Source organism: Ambystoma mexicanum, chromosome 13, assembly GCF_040938575.1.
Source record: "Ambystoma mexicanum isolate Mex_15411 chromosome 13, UKY_AmexF1_1, whole genome shotgun sequence".
NCBI lineage: Eukaryota > Metazoa > Chordata > Amphibia > Caudata > Ambystomatidae > Ambystoma > Ambystoma mexicanum.
Window position 1 is genome coordinate 671,927,236 of NC_090938.1, and position 17,658 is coordinate 671,944,893.

At 48.4% G+C, this 17,658-nt stretch overlaps 1 protein-coding gene across 1 annotated transcript in view; it reads right to left on the minus strand.

The window, feature by feature from the left end:
* PCGF2 (polycomb group ring finger 2) overlaps positions 1-17,658 on the minus strand; it is a 153,249-nt gene that overhangs the window by 56,817 nt on the left and 78,774 nt on the right. Inside the window, exons 2-6 of the mRNA XM_069634694.1 lie at positions 15,239-15,372; positions 12,031-12,127; positions 9,609-9,664; positions 8,253-8,303; positions 7,914-8,022 (exon numbers count right to left, since the gene is read on the minus strand). Coding sequence (XP_069490795.1) covers positions 7,914-8,022; positions 8,253-8,303; positions 9,609-9,664; positions 12,031-12,127; positions 15,239-15,350 — 425 coding nt within the window. The 5' untranslated portion in view covers positions 15,351-15,372. The remainder of the gene's footprint in view (positions 1-7,913; positions 8,023-8,252; positions 8,304-9,608; positions 9,665-12,030; positions 12,128-15,238; positions 15,373-17,658) is intronic.

A 17,658-nucleotide genomic window follows, 5' to 3' on the forward strand; every position in this document is an offset into this window, starting at 1 on the left:
CAGGTTCATTGAGTTGGGTTGAGGATGCTCTGTTTTACCTTGGTGCTGGGACAGTAGGTTGTACGAGCCCGGGAGTTTGATGGGTTCGCACACCGCTAGTTTGCGTAGGTGTGGGAACCACGGTTGTCTCGCCCACATGGGAGTAACTAGGACGAGCGTCATTGATTCTCTGTTCATCTTGTTGACCACCTTCCTGATGAGAGGTGTTGGTGGAAAAGCGTACGCAAACATCCCTGACCAGTTCATCCACAGGGCGTTCCCCTAGGAGTCTGGCTGGGGGAACCTGGGTGCAAATCCTGGGCACTGTCTGTTTTTGCTTGTGGCAAATATCTTCTCTCAGTGGGGTTTCCCCACTATAGACCTATCTTCTACGATTTCTCTGTGTAGACACCATTTGTGTTCCTCTGGGAGGGGATCTCTGCTCAAAGCATCCGCCAGAGAATTGAGATCCCCAGGAACATGTTGAGATGACAGGAAGATCTTCCGCCTGAGTGCCCATATCCAAATTTTCTGGGCAAGCTTGGAAAGATTTGGCGAACGAGTTCCTCCTTGCTTGTTTAGGTAAAACATGGCTGTAGTGCTGTCCGTCCAGATCTGCACTGACAGCAGGTAGGGCTCGAACGCTTGAAGCGGTCTGAATACTGCCAGAAGCTCTAGCAGGTTGATGTGATTCTTGGCCACTGAGTGAGACCAGAGACCCTGAGCTGTGTGGTGGAGGTGGTGAGCTCCCCACCCTGTCAGGCATGCATCGGTTGTGACTACCGCCTGTATCTCGGGATCGTAAAAGGGTTTCCCCTTGGATAGATTTTCTCTTGTCCACCATTGAAGGCTTTTTACCAGTGTTGGCGAAACGACCACTAGATCGTCCCACTGACCACTTGCCTGAGACCACTGTTTCGTCAACCATTCCTGCATGGGACGCATGCGCAGGCGTGCATGGGAGACCAGGTAAATACATGACGCCATCATGCCCAGCAAACGCATTGCTTTGCGTACCGTTATCTGGCGACCGGCCTGATATTGCGGAATTTGCAGCAGTATATTCCGAATTCTTTCCTCTGATGGAAAGGTCAACCCCTCTTGCGTGTCTAGGACAGCTCCTAGGAACTGTTTGGAGGTGCTTGGCACAATCCGAAGAGGAGGTCGATCGTCCTTTGAATGTTTATTCTGCAAATTACTGGGGTCTCCCCCGTGATGAGCCAGTCGTCCAGGTAAGGGTACACGGGGATTGCCTCCCTGCGTAGGTGTGCTGCCGCCACCGCCAGTACCTTGGTGAATACCCTTGGAGCCGAGGCTATCCCGAAGGGCAGTACCTTGAACTGGTAGTGCCGACTGTCCACCTTGAAGCGCAAGTACTTTCTGTGCGCTGGGAACATGGAAATATGAAAATAGGCATCTTTCATGTCCAATGTTGCCATGTAATCCCCCTTTTTTAGGAGGGGGATTACCTCTTGGAGAGTAGTCATGCGAAATTTTTGGGGCTTGACATACTTGTTTGCAGGCCGGAAGTCCAATACTGGGCGCATTGTCAAATCTTTTTTTGGCACAAGGAAGTAAGTTGAATAAATACCCTTGTTTACCTGTTGTCCCGGGGCGAGTTCTATCGCGTCCTTTGCTAGAAGATTGATGATCTCCTCGAGGAGGATCTTCTGGTGATCCAAAGAATGTATTCTTTGTCGTGGAGGGTGGTTTTGGGGACGCTCTAACAGTTCTATGCAGTATCCTGTGGACACTGTGGACAGCACCCATCTCGCTGATGTGATCCCTTCCCAAGCTTGGGTGAAGTTGGAAATGCGTCCCCCTACTGGGGATGCGTGAGAAGGGACTCTGAACGGAGCATCACTATTCTGGTGGAGGCGTGCTGCCGCCTCTACTGGGGCTGCCTCTACTTTTACCACATCCTCTCTTATTACCCCTGCCATAACCCTGGGTAGACTGCTGGCTGTTGTTGTTCCATTGTGTACCCTGCCCCTGGGAATAGTTAGACCGTCTCTGGGAATTTTGTCCGCGTGGGCGACGAAAATTGCCATTCCCTCTCTGGTTTGGGGATTTATTGGTTAGTTGGCCTAGGGATTTGTGTGTCTCATAACCGTCCTTGGCATTTTTCAGCGCGTGCTCGACCGCCTTTCCAAACAATAGATCCGGCTCCACCGGTTTATCTATCAATGATGCTTGGGTTTCGGCTTTGAACCCAGACTGTCGCAACCAAGCATGCCTTTTGATAACAGTACCTTCTGCTATCAATCTGCCGGCGTTATCCGCGGCATCAAAGGTTGCTTTTAATATGTAACCAGACACAGCTCTTCCTTCCGCCGAAACTCGTGCCAATTGGCTTTTTAAGGGTTCTGGGGCAGAATCTATGAGTGCCGCAACTTCTTCCCACTGGTGGCAGTTGTAACTCGCCAGCGGGGTGGTGGAGTTGGCAATCCTTGCCTGGTAGGCGGAAGTGGAGGCTACTTTCCTGCCCAAGCCATAAATCTTCTTGCTCTCCTTGTCGGGAGGAGCTTCCGACGATGACAAGGGTGTTCCCGCCCTCTTACGGGTGTTTGTAACTACCAGGGAGTGCGGTTTCAGATGCCCTCTTATGTACAGTGGGTCTGTTTGGGCTGCCCTGAAAAGCTTCTCAACTCTGGGGTTTACCGCCCTAGTGAGATTGGGATTAACAAGGGAAGGGTCTATCCTTTGCATTGACCTAAAGATGGGGATGGCCTGGGCAACAGGTCTCCTTTCTCCCCCTAACTCCTCAGCAAAGTCCCTCTCTTCCTGAGCACCCTGGGTGTCAATGTGTAAGTGTTCTGCCGCTCTGGACAGCACTTCATTCAAGAGAGGCTGGTTGTCGACAGGGGAGTCGGTAACCGGAGGTTCTTATCTATCGGGGAATCTAGCCTGTTGGTTTCTGGGTTGTCCTCCTCCTCCTCTTGGTCCTCGTCATCCCCATAGTAGCCCGTCCCAGTTTGTTCTTCCAACATGCCCAAATCTGGATCCTCACAAAAGGATGGATCTCCCTCATATTGAGAATAGGGCTGTATACTGAAGGGGTCTGAAGTAGGAGCTTCAACCCGGGACTTCTAACTTGGGGGTATAGGATCCTTAGAGCCTGAGGGAGTTGACCCGTCGGGGGTAAAAGAGAAAGTGTTCAGGGTTTTTGGTGTAGAAATCTGCCAATGATGACATCCTTGACATGACTGTCTATGTCATCACTAGACCATTCTCTTGAACTGGGAATTCTTTCTTGGAGGCCTTTCCCTGTTTTATCTTGACTAGACCTACTGGTTTGAACAGGGGTCTTTGGGATAACAGAAGACCGAGACTTGTCCATCTGTTTATGTGGAGTAGAATGTTTTTGAGGTGTGGAAGGAGGCTGAGACTGCTTCCTCTGTTGTTTTTCCCCTTCCCCGTGGGTGGAAGAGTGTTTACCCTGATTTTTCGCCCCTTCGGAGCCTTTCAACGCCTGGCGCCGAGGTTCGGGGGTAGTGTCCCCATCTCTGGAGTGTGGAGGTTGGGACTCAGAACAGCTGTTGCGCGGCCTGTTGACGCCGACTCCTGGAGTGTGGTCTGGGTATAGAGGTCGGCTTTGTCTTCTGACGATCGAACCTCCGTTACCTTGGGAAGCGAGGCACTCTTGGCAACAGTAGATGGTTGTCTGGAGTCATGTGGCGATCTAGATCGAGAACGCCCAGAGGACACCGATTCGGACCGTTCTCTATGTGCCTCTTTCCGCGTCGAGTCTCGGTTGGACTTCATGTGTTTTGTGGAAGTGCTGTGGGTAGCGCATGTGTCGCCGGGGGGTCTTCCCCATAGCCACTTTGCCGGACGACCTTCCGAGGTCAGGGACTTGCGCGTGGCTGTCAATTGACGCCACATTGCCCTCGCCGTCCGAAAGCATGGCGTCGCTGCCATCGCTGAAGGCGCCCTCCGCTGCCATGGCCTCTTGACGCCTGGTGTGGTGGGCCCAACGCTTTATCTAACGGTCCTTGAGTGTTTTCGGTTTGAACCTACTAAACGCTCTGCAGTTAGCCTCGGGGTGGTCCCTCGGTAAGCAGAGATTGCATGTGGCGTGTCTGTCAAACCAAGCCTACTTGCGGTTGCACTTGGGGTAAAATTGGAAAGGGGTACCCTCCATACGCACATTGTGGCAGCGGGCTAATAAGTGTAGGAATATATAAGAATGTACCTATATGCCAAAAGAGTGTAGAGTATGTCCACCCCCCACTCTCCCTACTTGCAGGGCCGAGGCCAGAGGCCTTCTGAGGCCCAGGCCGAGACCAGAGGCCTTCCAAGGCCCAAAACCGTCATGTAGCTCTCGACGGTCGATTCTTTCTCCGGGCCGGCGTCGAGTGTGGATGTTCGGTGACTCGACGTTGGGGTGGAGAAATATAACAATATTTTAGCAAAAGTATGGCAAAGGCCAGGGAACTCCGCGGAATGCTTCCGACCAGTATGGCGGAAAAAAACAATCTGAGGGTCCTAGACGCGTGAGGGATCATGGGTACAGTGGACGTCACACTAGGGATAGTATTACTGGCACGCCCTGTGTCGACGCCCATTTTCGAGTTTCGAAAAAACAAACTTTAATACTCTGCAGCTTCCACTAGATGTCGGCCTATGCACAGCATGTGATCTAAGCAGATTCCACAAGCCTCAGAAATATATATATATATATATATACACACATACACACACAGCACACCATTTGTAACTCACCAAGAGTCAAATATCTCTAGCTAGTTGCGAGTGCGCATTTTATTAATGCGCTTTTTATACTGTGCCGTGTGCAATACATTTTGTAGGATTTAGTACTCTTAATACGCACAATAACCGACTGGTAAACAGCGGAGAAATGTGTTACAAAATGGACTATAGCAGACCACGCAGAACCTGCAAGCTCCTCTTTTATTATTGAACAAGTTTACTCCCTCAAGATACCCCAAGAATGCTCCCTCTTGGACATTTCCAAAATGCTTCCATAATCTGATCCAGAGTCTCCTACTTCTAAACAAGACATTGAATGCTGAGGTCCCTGCTGACGTTCTACCTGTTATTTTGCTGGAAATACCATATTGTAATATGGGTTATCACTACTCTAAGAAATGAATAATTAATTTAAATACAGAAAAAAAAATATTTGCCAAGAATTTTAGAAGTAATGTAATAGTAGTCTTTTGTATAGTGCCTTTCACCATTGGTATGGTCCCAGCACGCTGAGGGTTGAATGCCCTCGGGGACAGAAGTCCAGGAGCCCTTTCCCATGAGGCTAGGGAGGTGCAGCTGCTACCAAATAGTACCCCTAGGGGTGGTTTAATGCGCGAGGACCTTAGCCACCTTAGGTACAACCCGTTGTACAACATCACAACACATGCCTTAGGCCCCCCCATAACAAACCATTATACCGAGAGTAGACCAATGTACCTGGAGTACAGCCAAGACAGAAAATACTAGGATGAAGAAGAGCACAAAAAACATGAGGATTACTGACTGTTAGTACTGAGACGAGGTTGCTCACAGGAGGCATGAGGAATACCAAGGAGCCACTGACAACAGGCGTTGACATTATGCTGGGGCAGACTAAGCCCTATAAAGAGGAAACAGAAGGACTTGGATTCCCAGAGATTTGAAGTCTGCACTCGACCCGAACAGAGGGCTCTGCACAGGACGCCGGCAAGTGGCTGAGGGAGTCCGTGACTGGGCCTGCGTCGGTAACCCAGTGGAAAGCAGGTTAGGCAGTGGCACGACCTCCAAGAGGAGGTGGACGGCGCGGGCTCTCTAACAGTGCTGAGATTGCAAGAAGGCACAACTCGCGGGGCCGGCGCAGAAGCAGTGACGAAGGAGATGGCTGCAGGAAGCGGGAGGGAGACTGGCGCTGTGCAGGCTACTCCGAGAAGGTAACGGGAAGCATGGGCAGACCGTTCAGGACGTGAGGGGAGGAGAGAGGTCTCTGCTTCATGCCGGGGCAAGCGTAAGGCCTATCCGATGGCCACCAAGAGCGTGGATCCCAACATTAGAGAAGAGTGCATCCAAGCAAATCTTCCTCGTACCAGTGGCAGGGATACGTTCACTAACCACCAGGGTCTGGGACCCAATAGACTTTGCTGATATAGTCATAGAGTGCCAAGAAAACAAACCAAGTTGAAAAAGATCTCACAAACACCAGGAGAAGGGAGTCATTATCCTGGTGAGAAAACAGAATCCTTTCAAGTACGCTGAAGAGACGCCAGGGGAAGATAATCATTCCCCCTGGCCTTGGAGAGTGCAGACCACTACCAGCCATTCTCCTGGTCCAGAATGTTGACGGTACAGAGTGCTGGAACTACCAGCCAGGGGAAGTGGGCATTCCCTCAGCATCAGTTTACAAGAGGACATTTTTGGGAACATCCCCCTTATACCAGGAGATGGGAGTCAGTCTCCTGGGGAAGGAACGTTACGTTTGAGTGCTTCAAGCCAGGGGAAGGGAGCTGCTAGACCGAATTTATATTGTGGGGGATAGCTGCATTCTTATGGCAGTGGTGTTGTGCAAAATGAGTCTTAGTTAAGTAGTGGGTGAGGGTGCAGAGGGGTGATCCGCGGAGAACGCAAGAGTGTGAGAACAGGGGAGAAATTATGTGTAAAGCTAGACTGAATTTGTTTTGTGGGGGGCATAGCTGCATTCATATGGCAGAGGTGTTGTGCATTATGACTTTAGAGTGGCGCATGTAGTGGGAGGTGACCGAGTGGTAGCCTGGAGACTATGTGTTAACAGGAGAGTCCTTATGTGTGCATCTAGGTCGAAATTATCGTGGGGGATAGCTGCATTCTTATGCCAGAGGTGCTGTGTAATCTGTTTTAGCGTAGTGCCTGAAAGTAGAAGCAATATATTGGTTACCCTTAAAATCCATCCATATGCTACACACTGGCTATCCTCAGAGACTCGTACAGAATGCAATACATTGGCTATGCTCAAACTCATCTAGGTGCAGTACATTGGTTATTCTACAATTGGGCTGGATGCAGTACATTGGCCATCCTCAAATTCATCCAAGTGCAGGAAGTTGGTTACCTTTATGGTTCGCCTAAGTGCAATGTGTTGGTTAGTCAAAAGAAATTAAATACAAAATAAGTGCAGTATACAGGCCCCCCTCAGACTTCATCTGGTTGTAAAAAAATTGGTTGCTTTTGACGCAATATATTGGCTACCCTAGGAATTAGTCAATGTTCATCTGAATGCAATATGTTGGTTATCCTGAAATTTAAACTAAGTGCAGTACAATGGCTATCCTCAAAATGTGACTATTTGTAGTCGTTGGTTGTTCTTCAAAGTTCATCTGGCATCTAGATGCAATACATTGTTGGGCGTTCTCCCTTAAGTATGGGTGGAAAGGTTGTTCCTGGCTTCTTGGTTCAGTATCTGTGGCATGGATTATCTCCAGTTTTCTATTGGGGGTTGTTGGTCAGGTTAGTTTATCTTTGGTGATTGTATGGGAAGTTCCTACCTGTTGTGGTCCTCCTCGATGGAGTGGCTAGCTCAAAGGGTGTGTGCGGGGTGTGGGGGTGCAGCCAGAGTTGGCCAGTGTGCCGGGTGGGATGCTAAATGAATAGATTTAGCACTATCCGTTTCTCTTCCAAAGTGGTTGTGCTCCTACACACAGGTTCCTTCTGCCACAATTGCAGAGTAGGACTCCTTGTCTGCAGTGATGCCTCCGCTGTATGCAGCTACAACCCAGCCTTCTACCCTCTGCACTGCCCCGGGCTTGAAATGGGAAATTTTTACGCTAACATGCATTCATACAAAACAAACACTTCCCACCCGTCTTCGCTGACCCAGATCTAGAAACCCTAAGCGTGGGCACAATACATTTCCCCAAGGACAACGCTTGCTGCCGGAGGACCACTAGTGGGGCAACTGGTGCAGTTCAAATGCATTAAAAGAGAAGTATTACCTGGTTCCTTCGTAAAACTCTATGGATAAGCTGACAATTTCGTCCTCCGTCACGTGAGCCTTCTCCTGCTCTGACACCTCCCCACGGTCCTCACTGGTGCCGCCGGGGGCTAGAAGAAAGTATAAACTGTAAAGAGAGGGTGTGCATGGAAAGGGAATGTATGGGAGGAGGTACACAAGGACAAGAACATTAGTACAGGATTAGCAGGTATTTGTGGATACGATGGCTACATGTTGCAATGCAGTGGTAGTTTGGAGGAATCCATTTCCCCTCCAGAGTTAGATTTTAGGTTTAGAGAGAGGAAAGAAGTGGTAGAGGTCTTAATGCGGACATACTCACCATCCACTAGGGGGCGCGCAGCATAGAACTCACGTCTCCGCTTCATCTCATCTTCAAGAAAAGAAAACAGATTGCTTACAGAGGGAATTGCAGAGAGACAGGGGGGATTATCCGTTAGAATGGGGCAGAGGGTGGACCGCAGACAAAGGGCTTGGGGATGGAAGTGCTAAAGACTCTGGGTGGCATACAAACTAGAAATCAAGGGCCATAACAATCAAAACCACGAGAGGAGGGGCATTCCGATCAAAGATCTTCGGTGGTCGGCTATCCCAAGACCACAAACATCCTACGTTTCCTTTTTCTGTTCTTTTAAGTACTAGATGTTTTCCAGCAGCTAGTTTAAAGCAACTGTCCAGCAGGAAGATGCAAAGTTAAAAGACCTTGAACAACTAAGAGTTCACTGTTTTGTATCAATTATCAAATAAAATGCGGTTTACACAAACCTAATATATTGTTAATTTCCTAAAACCTTATTGAAACATAACATACATTCATTTTAAAAGAAAAGAAAAACAAGAAAAAACTCATAACATATTCCCATATTAACTTCATCCAACCAATACTTCAAATCAACACCCTGAAGGGGGGTGGAACTTTGCTAAAGACACAAACCGGGCGATGGGCGGGATTGCCACCAACGCCAATGATCACGGGAGTCGATCCAACCAGAAGGAATTGAGTGGGAGTTATCCCACATAGAATAAGGGGTACCTCTGAAGAGTCACACCATAAGGAGTGGCATCCCATCAAATACAATGGGGGTGATGTATAAGATACAGCCCATTGGGGGAGCCATAATTAACGACCAAAAAGGGGCATGGAGGATGCCCTAATCAACCCAATGGGGTTTGCGGGAGAGCGCAAAGCACAGAGTTATGGACCCTGGAGAGGAATGACAGCCAAAGACCCTGTGGAGGCGGGCCGGGTGCGGCAACAAACTAAAATGGAGGGGACATTCAAGTTAATCATACATGGCATGCCAAACGATGAGGGAATAGTTCCAAATGAAGACAGCAAAATGATTGCGTACTTTGAGACAGGGTAAGAGAGCGCATTTAGGTTCAGTGGAGCGATGCCAACATTCAACAGTATATCTATCCACTTCCACTGTTCGATAATAAAAGAACTTTTTAGTGGCCAAGAATGACTGTCCTACCATGATATGAAATGGCATTTATAACGCACCTGTACATAAGTGTTTCTGGCTGCTGATAAATTCTAGAGGCCATGCCTACCTGTTTAAGTAGATGGCCAACTTGACTTTCCGGTAGCCACTGGCAACAAGCAGAAATAATTGAACACATTGCGTCGCCACAGACCCCATGACATTGCTTGGGTGAGCATTGAATAGCCTACCTTTGAAAAGCCCCGGCACAAGCTTGTAGACAATGTCTTGTAAGGTTTTGTCAGACCTGAAACAGCAAAGAAATGACAAAGTTGAAGGTGAGCCCATGCAAGTCAGTGGAGCATCAACACAGCTGCAAGCCAGGATACGCACCCCTCGACAGCCTCAATTTCCCCAAGGACATACAGGCGCTACGAACCACAGGCGAGGATTTTACAACCAAACAAAATCGAGAGACCCTCCATTTGAACTACAATTAAATGAAATCTGAAAATGTAGACCATTACTATGCGTAAGCAGGCAGGTGCAGTAACGAGAAGTACAGGGGGAGAGGAGGAGGGCGACGTGCAGGAAAGGCAAAGGGGCCAGTGAGAAAGAGAGTGCAAGGGACGGCTAGGAGGAAAGTGGCAGGGAGGAAGAGGGGGGGAATAAGGGACTAAGACCAAGTGCAATGAAGGGGGCTGGAATGGCTCAAGACCGCTCAGTTAAGTGTAAGCAGGGCGCCATGAAGGCAAGTGCAAGATGAGGAGGAGGGTGGGTCGGGAAGACCAAGTGCAGGGGTAAACTGGACAGGGGAAGGGGGCCTGATTCCCTGTGTGACTCTTAAGGAACCAGGCTGCCAGTCAAGGCAGATGATGAGAATTAGCAGGGAAGGAAGAGGAGAAGAGGAAGGTCTTGAGTAGCTTCTGGAACTCAAGAAGGTCCAGCTCACTGTTTTAGCTATGGGTTACTATTGGGTAACCATGTTTAAAAGGCACTGTCCTTCCATTCAGTGCATTGACTGACATTAAAAGCCCCAACACTGAAAACTACGGGATGGAACGGTCACCTGTAGACAGAAGATTATTAAGAAATGAGGATAAACAAACAGGATTAGGAGAAAGAGTCAAAATAAGAGATTGGTATTAAAAGTGGTTTAAGATTAAGCAAATTGAGATCAGAAGAGGCATGAAGGAGTGGTCCGAAGGGCTGCCCAGAGCTTTGCCTGTGGTTAAGATCAATTCCAAACCTACCAGCCATCACCTTTTGGTTTTTCTTGGGTCACCCCCAGTGGGACAGGTATGCCAAGATGCCGAGCCGGCTGGGCCTGGAGACCAAAGCTACTCCTCACTGACGATGCCCAATGAAGCTGAAATATGTCTGGGCATGCTTGTGGTCTCGTATGGAAGGGATGTGACCTAGCATTTCAGGCTCTACTTCCCCCTATGGGGTGGACCGAGCTTGATTCGCATATAGTCTTCCCCTTTTGTAGTGACTTGGCAGGCTGAAAAACGATGGTCTGGAGGGATGACCAGAGATGTGCCTATGGTTGAGCTTCATTCTAAACCTTCCAGCCATCATATTTTGGTTTGGTTTATGAAGTGAGGAAAGCGCATTGAGACCGAAGGAGAGCGAGATGTCTTCCTGGGCTGTTCAAGATTACGTAAAAGCCTCAGAGTGGATTGCAAGGAGATAAGCCATGGTTGAAAAGGATTTTGAATGAGAGGGATCAGAACAGGAAGGAGGATAAAGAGAGTGCAGCCTGGAGGGCATAGTGGAGGACAAAACAGAGGATAAAGAATCGGGATGAAGAGAAGAAAAACAGCAAGAGGGGGAAGAAGGGAAAGGGCATTAAGAAAGGGCATTAAAAGAAAAGAACAAGGACTCAAGGTGTGGAAGATCGCAGAATCGAAGTGGAGAAACGAGAAGGGGGAAGAAGTGAATAAAGATTATAGTTACAAGAAAAAAAAGATAATAGGCATAAAGAAAAGGAACTGCAGAAACAGCATAGTCAAGAAGATGAGTCACACATCTCATATCAAGGGAAGAACCAGAGATGCGAGTGTGATACAGGTTATCCTCCTACAAGCCCTCTCCCCATATATGAAGAGCAATATTGATAGAGTATAGTGGTAGTTAGGGAGACATGTAAAACGAGAGCTTGGCAGGAAAAGAGATTCACAAATTTCCCCTGGACATGATGGACAATTGTTTTTTTAGAAGTCTTTTTTTTTTAAGCAAAGATTATGCGATTTGACCTTTCCCCCTCTTTGTCCCTCCCAAATTATTCATCACTCTGGATTTCTTTGTCACCATCTCTCCCCAGGTTATATCAAAACCCTCTGTCCAAGGGCCTTCTCCGACCCAAAGAGCATACAGTTCATAGTGTGGACACAAAAAGAAAACTCAAAAAAGGTTCCCACTCCCCTTTCCAGTTGCCTTCCCTTTCACACTTTGCTTCAGTGCCCCCTTACCTCTCTAGCTCCCTCCTTTGCAATCTCTTGTATTTTCCCTTGAATGGTTTTGAAATATAGTGAAAACCTAATTCCCTGGGCACTTTCTGTACACTAGACACCAGTAAAGACGGTCCCCGCTCAAAGAGACCCAAAATCGTAATCTCTACCTAAAGAATGTCATGGAAACACAACGTGTGATCGACAGAAGCAGACGCACCTGATGCTGAGCAGCGGCCGGGTCTTGTGCACCTGGGAGTCGCACATGGGACAGTACTTGTTGGCTTCCAGATAGTGGAGGATGCAGGTTTTACAAACTGTAAAAGAAACGAGACACTTGCGTGAGGCACAGGACACCACCCCTGTATGCCCCCCCCCCCCATCACCCCGCCATCTCTCTATCCCTTGCTTAAATCATCCACCCCTTCCTCTCTCAATTGGTCTTTTCATCGTTCCTTCATCCATTGTTGATCGTTCATCAGGCCTCTGTTGTCCATCCAACTTTCCTTCCATCAACCCACCCCTCCCTTGTCCTGTCCATGCGTCCACCTGTTCCACCGTCCATCCACCCGATAGTGCCTAGAACCACCTATTCATCAATCCCTGGGCCCATCCACCCATGCATCAGTCCTTAGCACCATCTAACCATCCACCCGTCTGTCCGTCAGCCAGTCAATCAATCAATGAATCCACCATCTAACCCTCAGTCCATCCGTGCGTCTGTCCAGCCATACCTTGAACCGTTCATTCATCCATCTATTCATTCCTTGCAACATCCACTAATCCACCAATCAATCCGTCAGCTCCTAGAACATTCCGTCCATCCATCCATCTGTCCTTTGCCCCATCCATCCTTCCATACATCTGCCTCTTACACCATTCATCACTCACTCACTCTCGCCATCCGTCCCGTGCACCAACCAACCGATCATCCATCTATACATTCACCCACCTACACATCTATCCATTCTTTCGTCTGACAGATCCTCCACTGACCCCCACCCCTGCAGCCCATGCCAAGTGTAAGGGCATTGCTAAATGGCAGTACAAAGAAGCACTCGTTCCCAAATAATGCCTCTCTGGTAGGCTGCACATTGTTGTTAGGGGCCCTGAGGCTCGATTTATAGGTTCACAAATGAGCTCTGCAAAAGAAGAGCACGAGGCAAAGACTGGACAGATTCCTTCCCTGCAACACTTGCATTCATTGCACGAGGAGATAAGTCGCTATCGCCTGAGGATTCTGGGTCACAAGTGGGCGTAAGGAGTTTACAGGACACTCCATTTGGCGAGGACTCTTCACAAACGGGTAGCAACTCCCCAACACCTGCAGCCATTTCCCTGCTGAAAGCAAGAGGAAGAGAGGCCAAAGAACAAAAGCCCACTTATTGCGAGTTGGGAGGGTTCCAGCAACCTTTCAAGGGTGCAGGCTCCGCCACCTGATTGGCTCTTGCTCACATTCCAAGCTGTACAGCAAGGCCAGACAGAGGCTGGCATGTTGAGGTAAAGGGCAGGTGCCTCTGAAAGGTTAGTAGGGCTGGTGAAAAGCCACGTGCCAGGTGGGACTAGGAATGTGGAGAGCCAGTGCATTTCTCATCCCTCCCATCGGCTACCATATGGCTTTAAGGGCAGGGATGTAGATCTGCAGCTGGGGCGGGACGCAGTAGGCTCAGGACCCATTTCAGTCTCCACCCAAAGACTTGCCTATGTGAGCCATTCGGGAGACATGTTTAATTGAACTGGTCGAACCAAGCCTCTCTTTGCATTTTATTTTTGATAGACGGGTTGGACGGTGGTGGCCGGGGACGAATTTAGTCAAAGTTATGAAATGTGATTGGGCATCATGTATGGAAGAGACTGAGTGTTGGCCGGTCGCACATCTGGATGGAGCTGCAGAGATTCTCGCGCGGCCCACCTGGAGAGAATATGAAAGTCTAGCTCCTCGCCTCCGGACAGCAATACCAATTAACCAATCCACTAACAACGTCACTCCTCTGCACACACCTCTCAAACGCTAACCAACCACAAGCCTGTAACAATCCGCACAAACGTCACTAGACTGCAACAACAAAACAACTCACACAGACTCGCACAACAGCACACGATGACTACCGACCGAAAAACACCCCAAGCCCAGCCAACAGAGTTAACCGTGTTAAGGCGCCAACAGCACATCACTGCTCTATTGCACTTTCCCAGCTTATTCCCACTAACTCACCCCCCAATTCCCTTTTTTTTCCAGAGCCGCCAGAGAGCGAAGGGATCACTCTTGTGGTGATAGTGCGCAGTACAAATATCCTTTAACATTAACATAGATATTGTGGACGTTTAAATGCCAAAAGCTGGGCATGGGAAAGGGTGTCAAGCCTAAACACCACCTCCCTTATGTTATGGCGATTTATACCGTGTACTGCTGTCGTTTGCATGGTCTCCGGGCACTCGTGTGGGCCTGAAAGACAGCGGGTAGGGGGCTGGTTAGGGAGGGAAGAGGGATAGTTAAGAGGTTGTACTCTCCTGTTGAGGTTTGCAGAACCAGGGGGAACTGCAGTCTGTACGTGTCTGCTTTCTGAGTGCGCTTTGTTGTGTGCACTGGGCTTTTTGTGTACAGAGGGGTAGTGTTCAGTGTCTGGTTTGCTTGTTTTCGGCTGTTTGTTCCTGTGATGGGTGTGTGGCATGTGTGTAGTATGCGGGAGAGGAGAAAGGAGCAAGGGCGGGGTCGTGGTTAGTAGTTCGGCAGGCCAGGCAAGGGGTACGGCTGTGAGGAACCTCGTAATGACCTGGCACTCTGGGCTGTTGGCTAGATGTGCAAAGGCTGCGCATTCATGCACTCGCCTTGCATCCCAACATACGCCAATGCAGAGCTCAGAGGGTAGATTTGTCTGGATAACTCTGGTAATGTGGAAACCGCTTCCAGGTGTACCCCCGACCCTTCCTTTTGGGTGTGAAGAGCTGTGTCCAAGCCCAACCACTATCTTTAAAGGCTACTACTTTACAGTGAACAGCTTTAGGATTTAACTCATATCAAAATGACTTCATTAAAGTCCTATTTAAATTCTCTCCTCTATGATATGATATTTTATTTGTATCGCGCTCGTACACAAGTGTTTCAGAGCGCAATTCCATGATTTATATTTTGCTATAACCTTTGTCCATCATACCAGAAACAGGTGTTCTTTCTAAAACCCTACGCAAGGCAACATTATGTTAAGCAAACTAGAGTATGGTCAAGAGTCTGGCATTGGATTGGCAAACGAGATCTCTTTGCATGCGAGTTCTGGATGCAATGAGGACTGGACTCCCAGAATGCTCCAGGGAACGAGTGAAATCCATCAGTGGATTCAGATTTCCTGTCAACCTGTGTTACTTGAGAGACACAGAACACATAGACATTGCAAGCAAACTGCTATCAAAGACTTGATCATGGAACCTACAGGAGTGCAAACATTCCACAATGGTGGCCGCATCGATGAAATAGCCCCCGCACAAGGCGCACATCAGGTGAGGATTCAGCGCAGTAATTTTTATCCTTGTGGCCCGGTACATGTTGACTCGCCGCCGTGGAGATCTGGGGAAGAAGCACGAACAGAGGTCAGTAAGAGAACGCATGCTCCACAACATGAGAGTGCAGTGGTGGACCAACAAAACAACTCAGTAAATAAAGATTCAAAACGTAATATAGTCACAAACAGGAAGTAGTTGAGATAAGTGCATTGTCTACAACAAAACAAGCGGACCCTCTCCAGGACGGATCTAAATGAACAGCATTAGTGTTCGGCCTCTAGTGAAGATGCCGCTCACCCCCAGGTTCTCCGATCTCAACAGACTCAGGGTTATAGTGCCATGCCACCTCTTGGACCAAAGTCACTGAGACAGGGATAGAATGCTCTGCATGCTAATGGTCATCCATTCCAGGAGGATAGCATTTGGTTCAGCTCTCCCTGAGCCAGGTTTATAGTGCCTTCCCACTAACTATTCCCAAAGTGCCCCTCCCAGCACCTCAGTACAAATTCAATGTAATGTAATTTTCATTTGTATAGCGCTTTTTCTCATTTGTATGGTCTCAAAGCGCTGTAGGTGACCCCCCTCAGAGGACTGAAGACCAGATATGGGAAATTCATCAGAGGAGTTTAGAATGCGTGTGTGCATTTTAGCCAATACGAAGGTAGGTAGGGGTGGCCAAGTCCCTGCTAGCTACCCAGGTCAAGGTGGCATGTGGATGGGTGCCATGAGGTACTCTGGAGAGTATGCAAGAGCAGGCAGACTCATTATGTGTGCAGCTAGACCCAATTTCTGTCGTGGGGGATAGCTGCATTCTTATGGCAGCGGTGTTATGCGATGTGTCTTAGAATAATGTGTGAAAGCAGATGCGTGCAGGTTGGTGGCCATGCCTTCGGCTATCTTCCATAAGCATGCAGTGCGACATGTACCAGTGTGTCTCGGCTGGTTTCTTGGTTTCGTAAAAGCAGCAGAGTTTAGATGGGGGTGAATTCAGAGCGCAGCTAAATTCTAAACATTGGCTATATTCTAAAAATGCAGCTAAATAAGACACTGGATGTACTTAGCAAGGCTAGATTCTACTCAGCGGCTATACTCAAGAAAGCAGCAAATTATATATGGCAGTTTACTCAAAAATGCAGCCAAATATAGCACAATGGATGTACGCAGAAATGTAACTAAATAGAACAGTGGATATACTCAAAAGCGGCTAGGTTTTAAAGGGAGCAAGTATAGAGCAAAGCTAAATTCTACTCAGTGGCTATTCTCAAAATGCAGTTAAATATAACAGTGGCTATACCCAAAAAGCGGCTCAATTTGACGCTAAATTGGACGTAAAGGCTATTCTCACATTGCTGCTTAATTTAACTGGGAGGCAAATTCAAGCGCAGTTAAGTACAACAAACTCAAAAAAGAAGCTAGATTTGACAGAGGGTATACTCAAAATATTGAACTGTGGCCATCCTCAAAAAGGTGGCTGGGTTCAACACGAGGGTTGTATTAAAAATGCAGCTAGATGTAACACATCAAGAGATCACACATTTAAGACTGGCTATGTAATCAAATCATCGTCTCTTATCTGGCGGTTGCTGTAGATAGTGTTCGGGGCCTGGCTAGGGCAAACAGGCACGGGAGGTGCCCTCTGCCATTAGCCGTTTGCTGGCTGCCTGGACATGGCTGCACTGGGGTCCTAGGCTAAAACGCTTCCTGGAATCTACAGCCAACTAGGGAGGGGGTGGGCATGGGAAGGGAGGAATTGGGGAACAACAGGTAAGGCACCGATGCCTAAGAATGAGCACGGGCAACATGGAGAAAATTAACAATGTCCCATATTCTTTGGGGGTGGGGGGGTCCCTGTGGTACATTCTGTACATGATGCGTTATTTATTTAGCATTATATAGTGCTTGCACCTATGCGCTTTACATAGAACATATATGCATACAATATAACCCAGCTGAAGTTGGTACTCATTTATCGACCTCGGAAGGATGAAAGGCTGAGTTGACCTTGCCTGGATTCGTACCTGCCACCTACAGATCACACACAGATCACAGCAATGACCACTCAACCCACTGAGCTATCTTTCCGGCTAAGGCTCCATTTGTCTACAGCTTTTGTCCGCCCACCCACCGTCCTCCAGTATTGACCATGTCTGGCTGGGTCCCCCAGTACAGATTCTACAGGCCCGCGTTGCAGGTTATGGACCCCTATTACACCTCAATGGCCACCTTGTATTCAGCAGTGGAATCCCAGTGCAGAATTGATGCCACAACACTGATTGATCTTACATCCTACCTTAACTATACATCCTACAGCCTCATCCTTTCCACATCTGAACTTATTCTCTGAATGTCT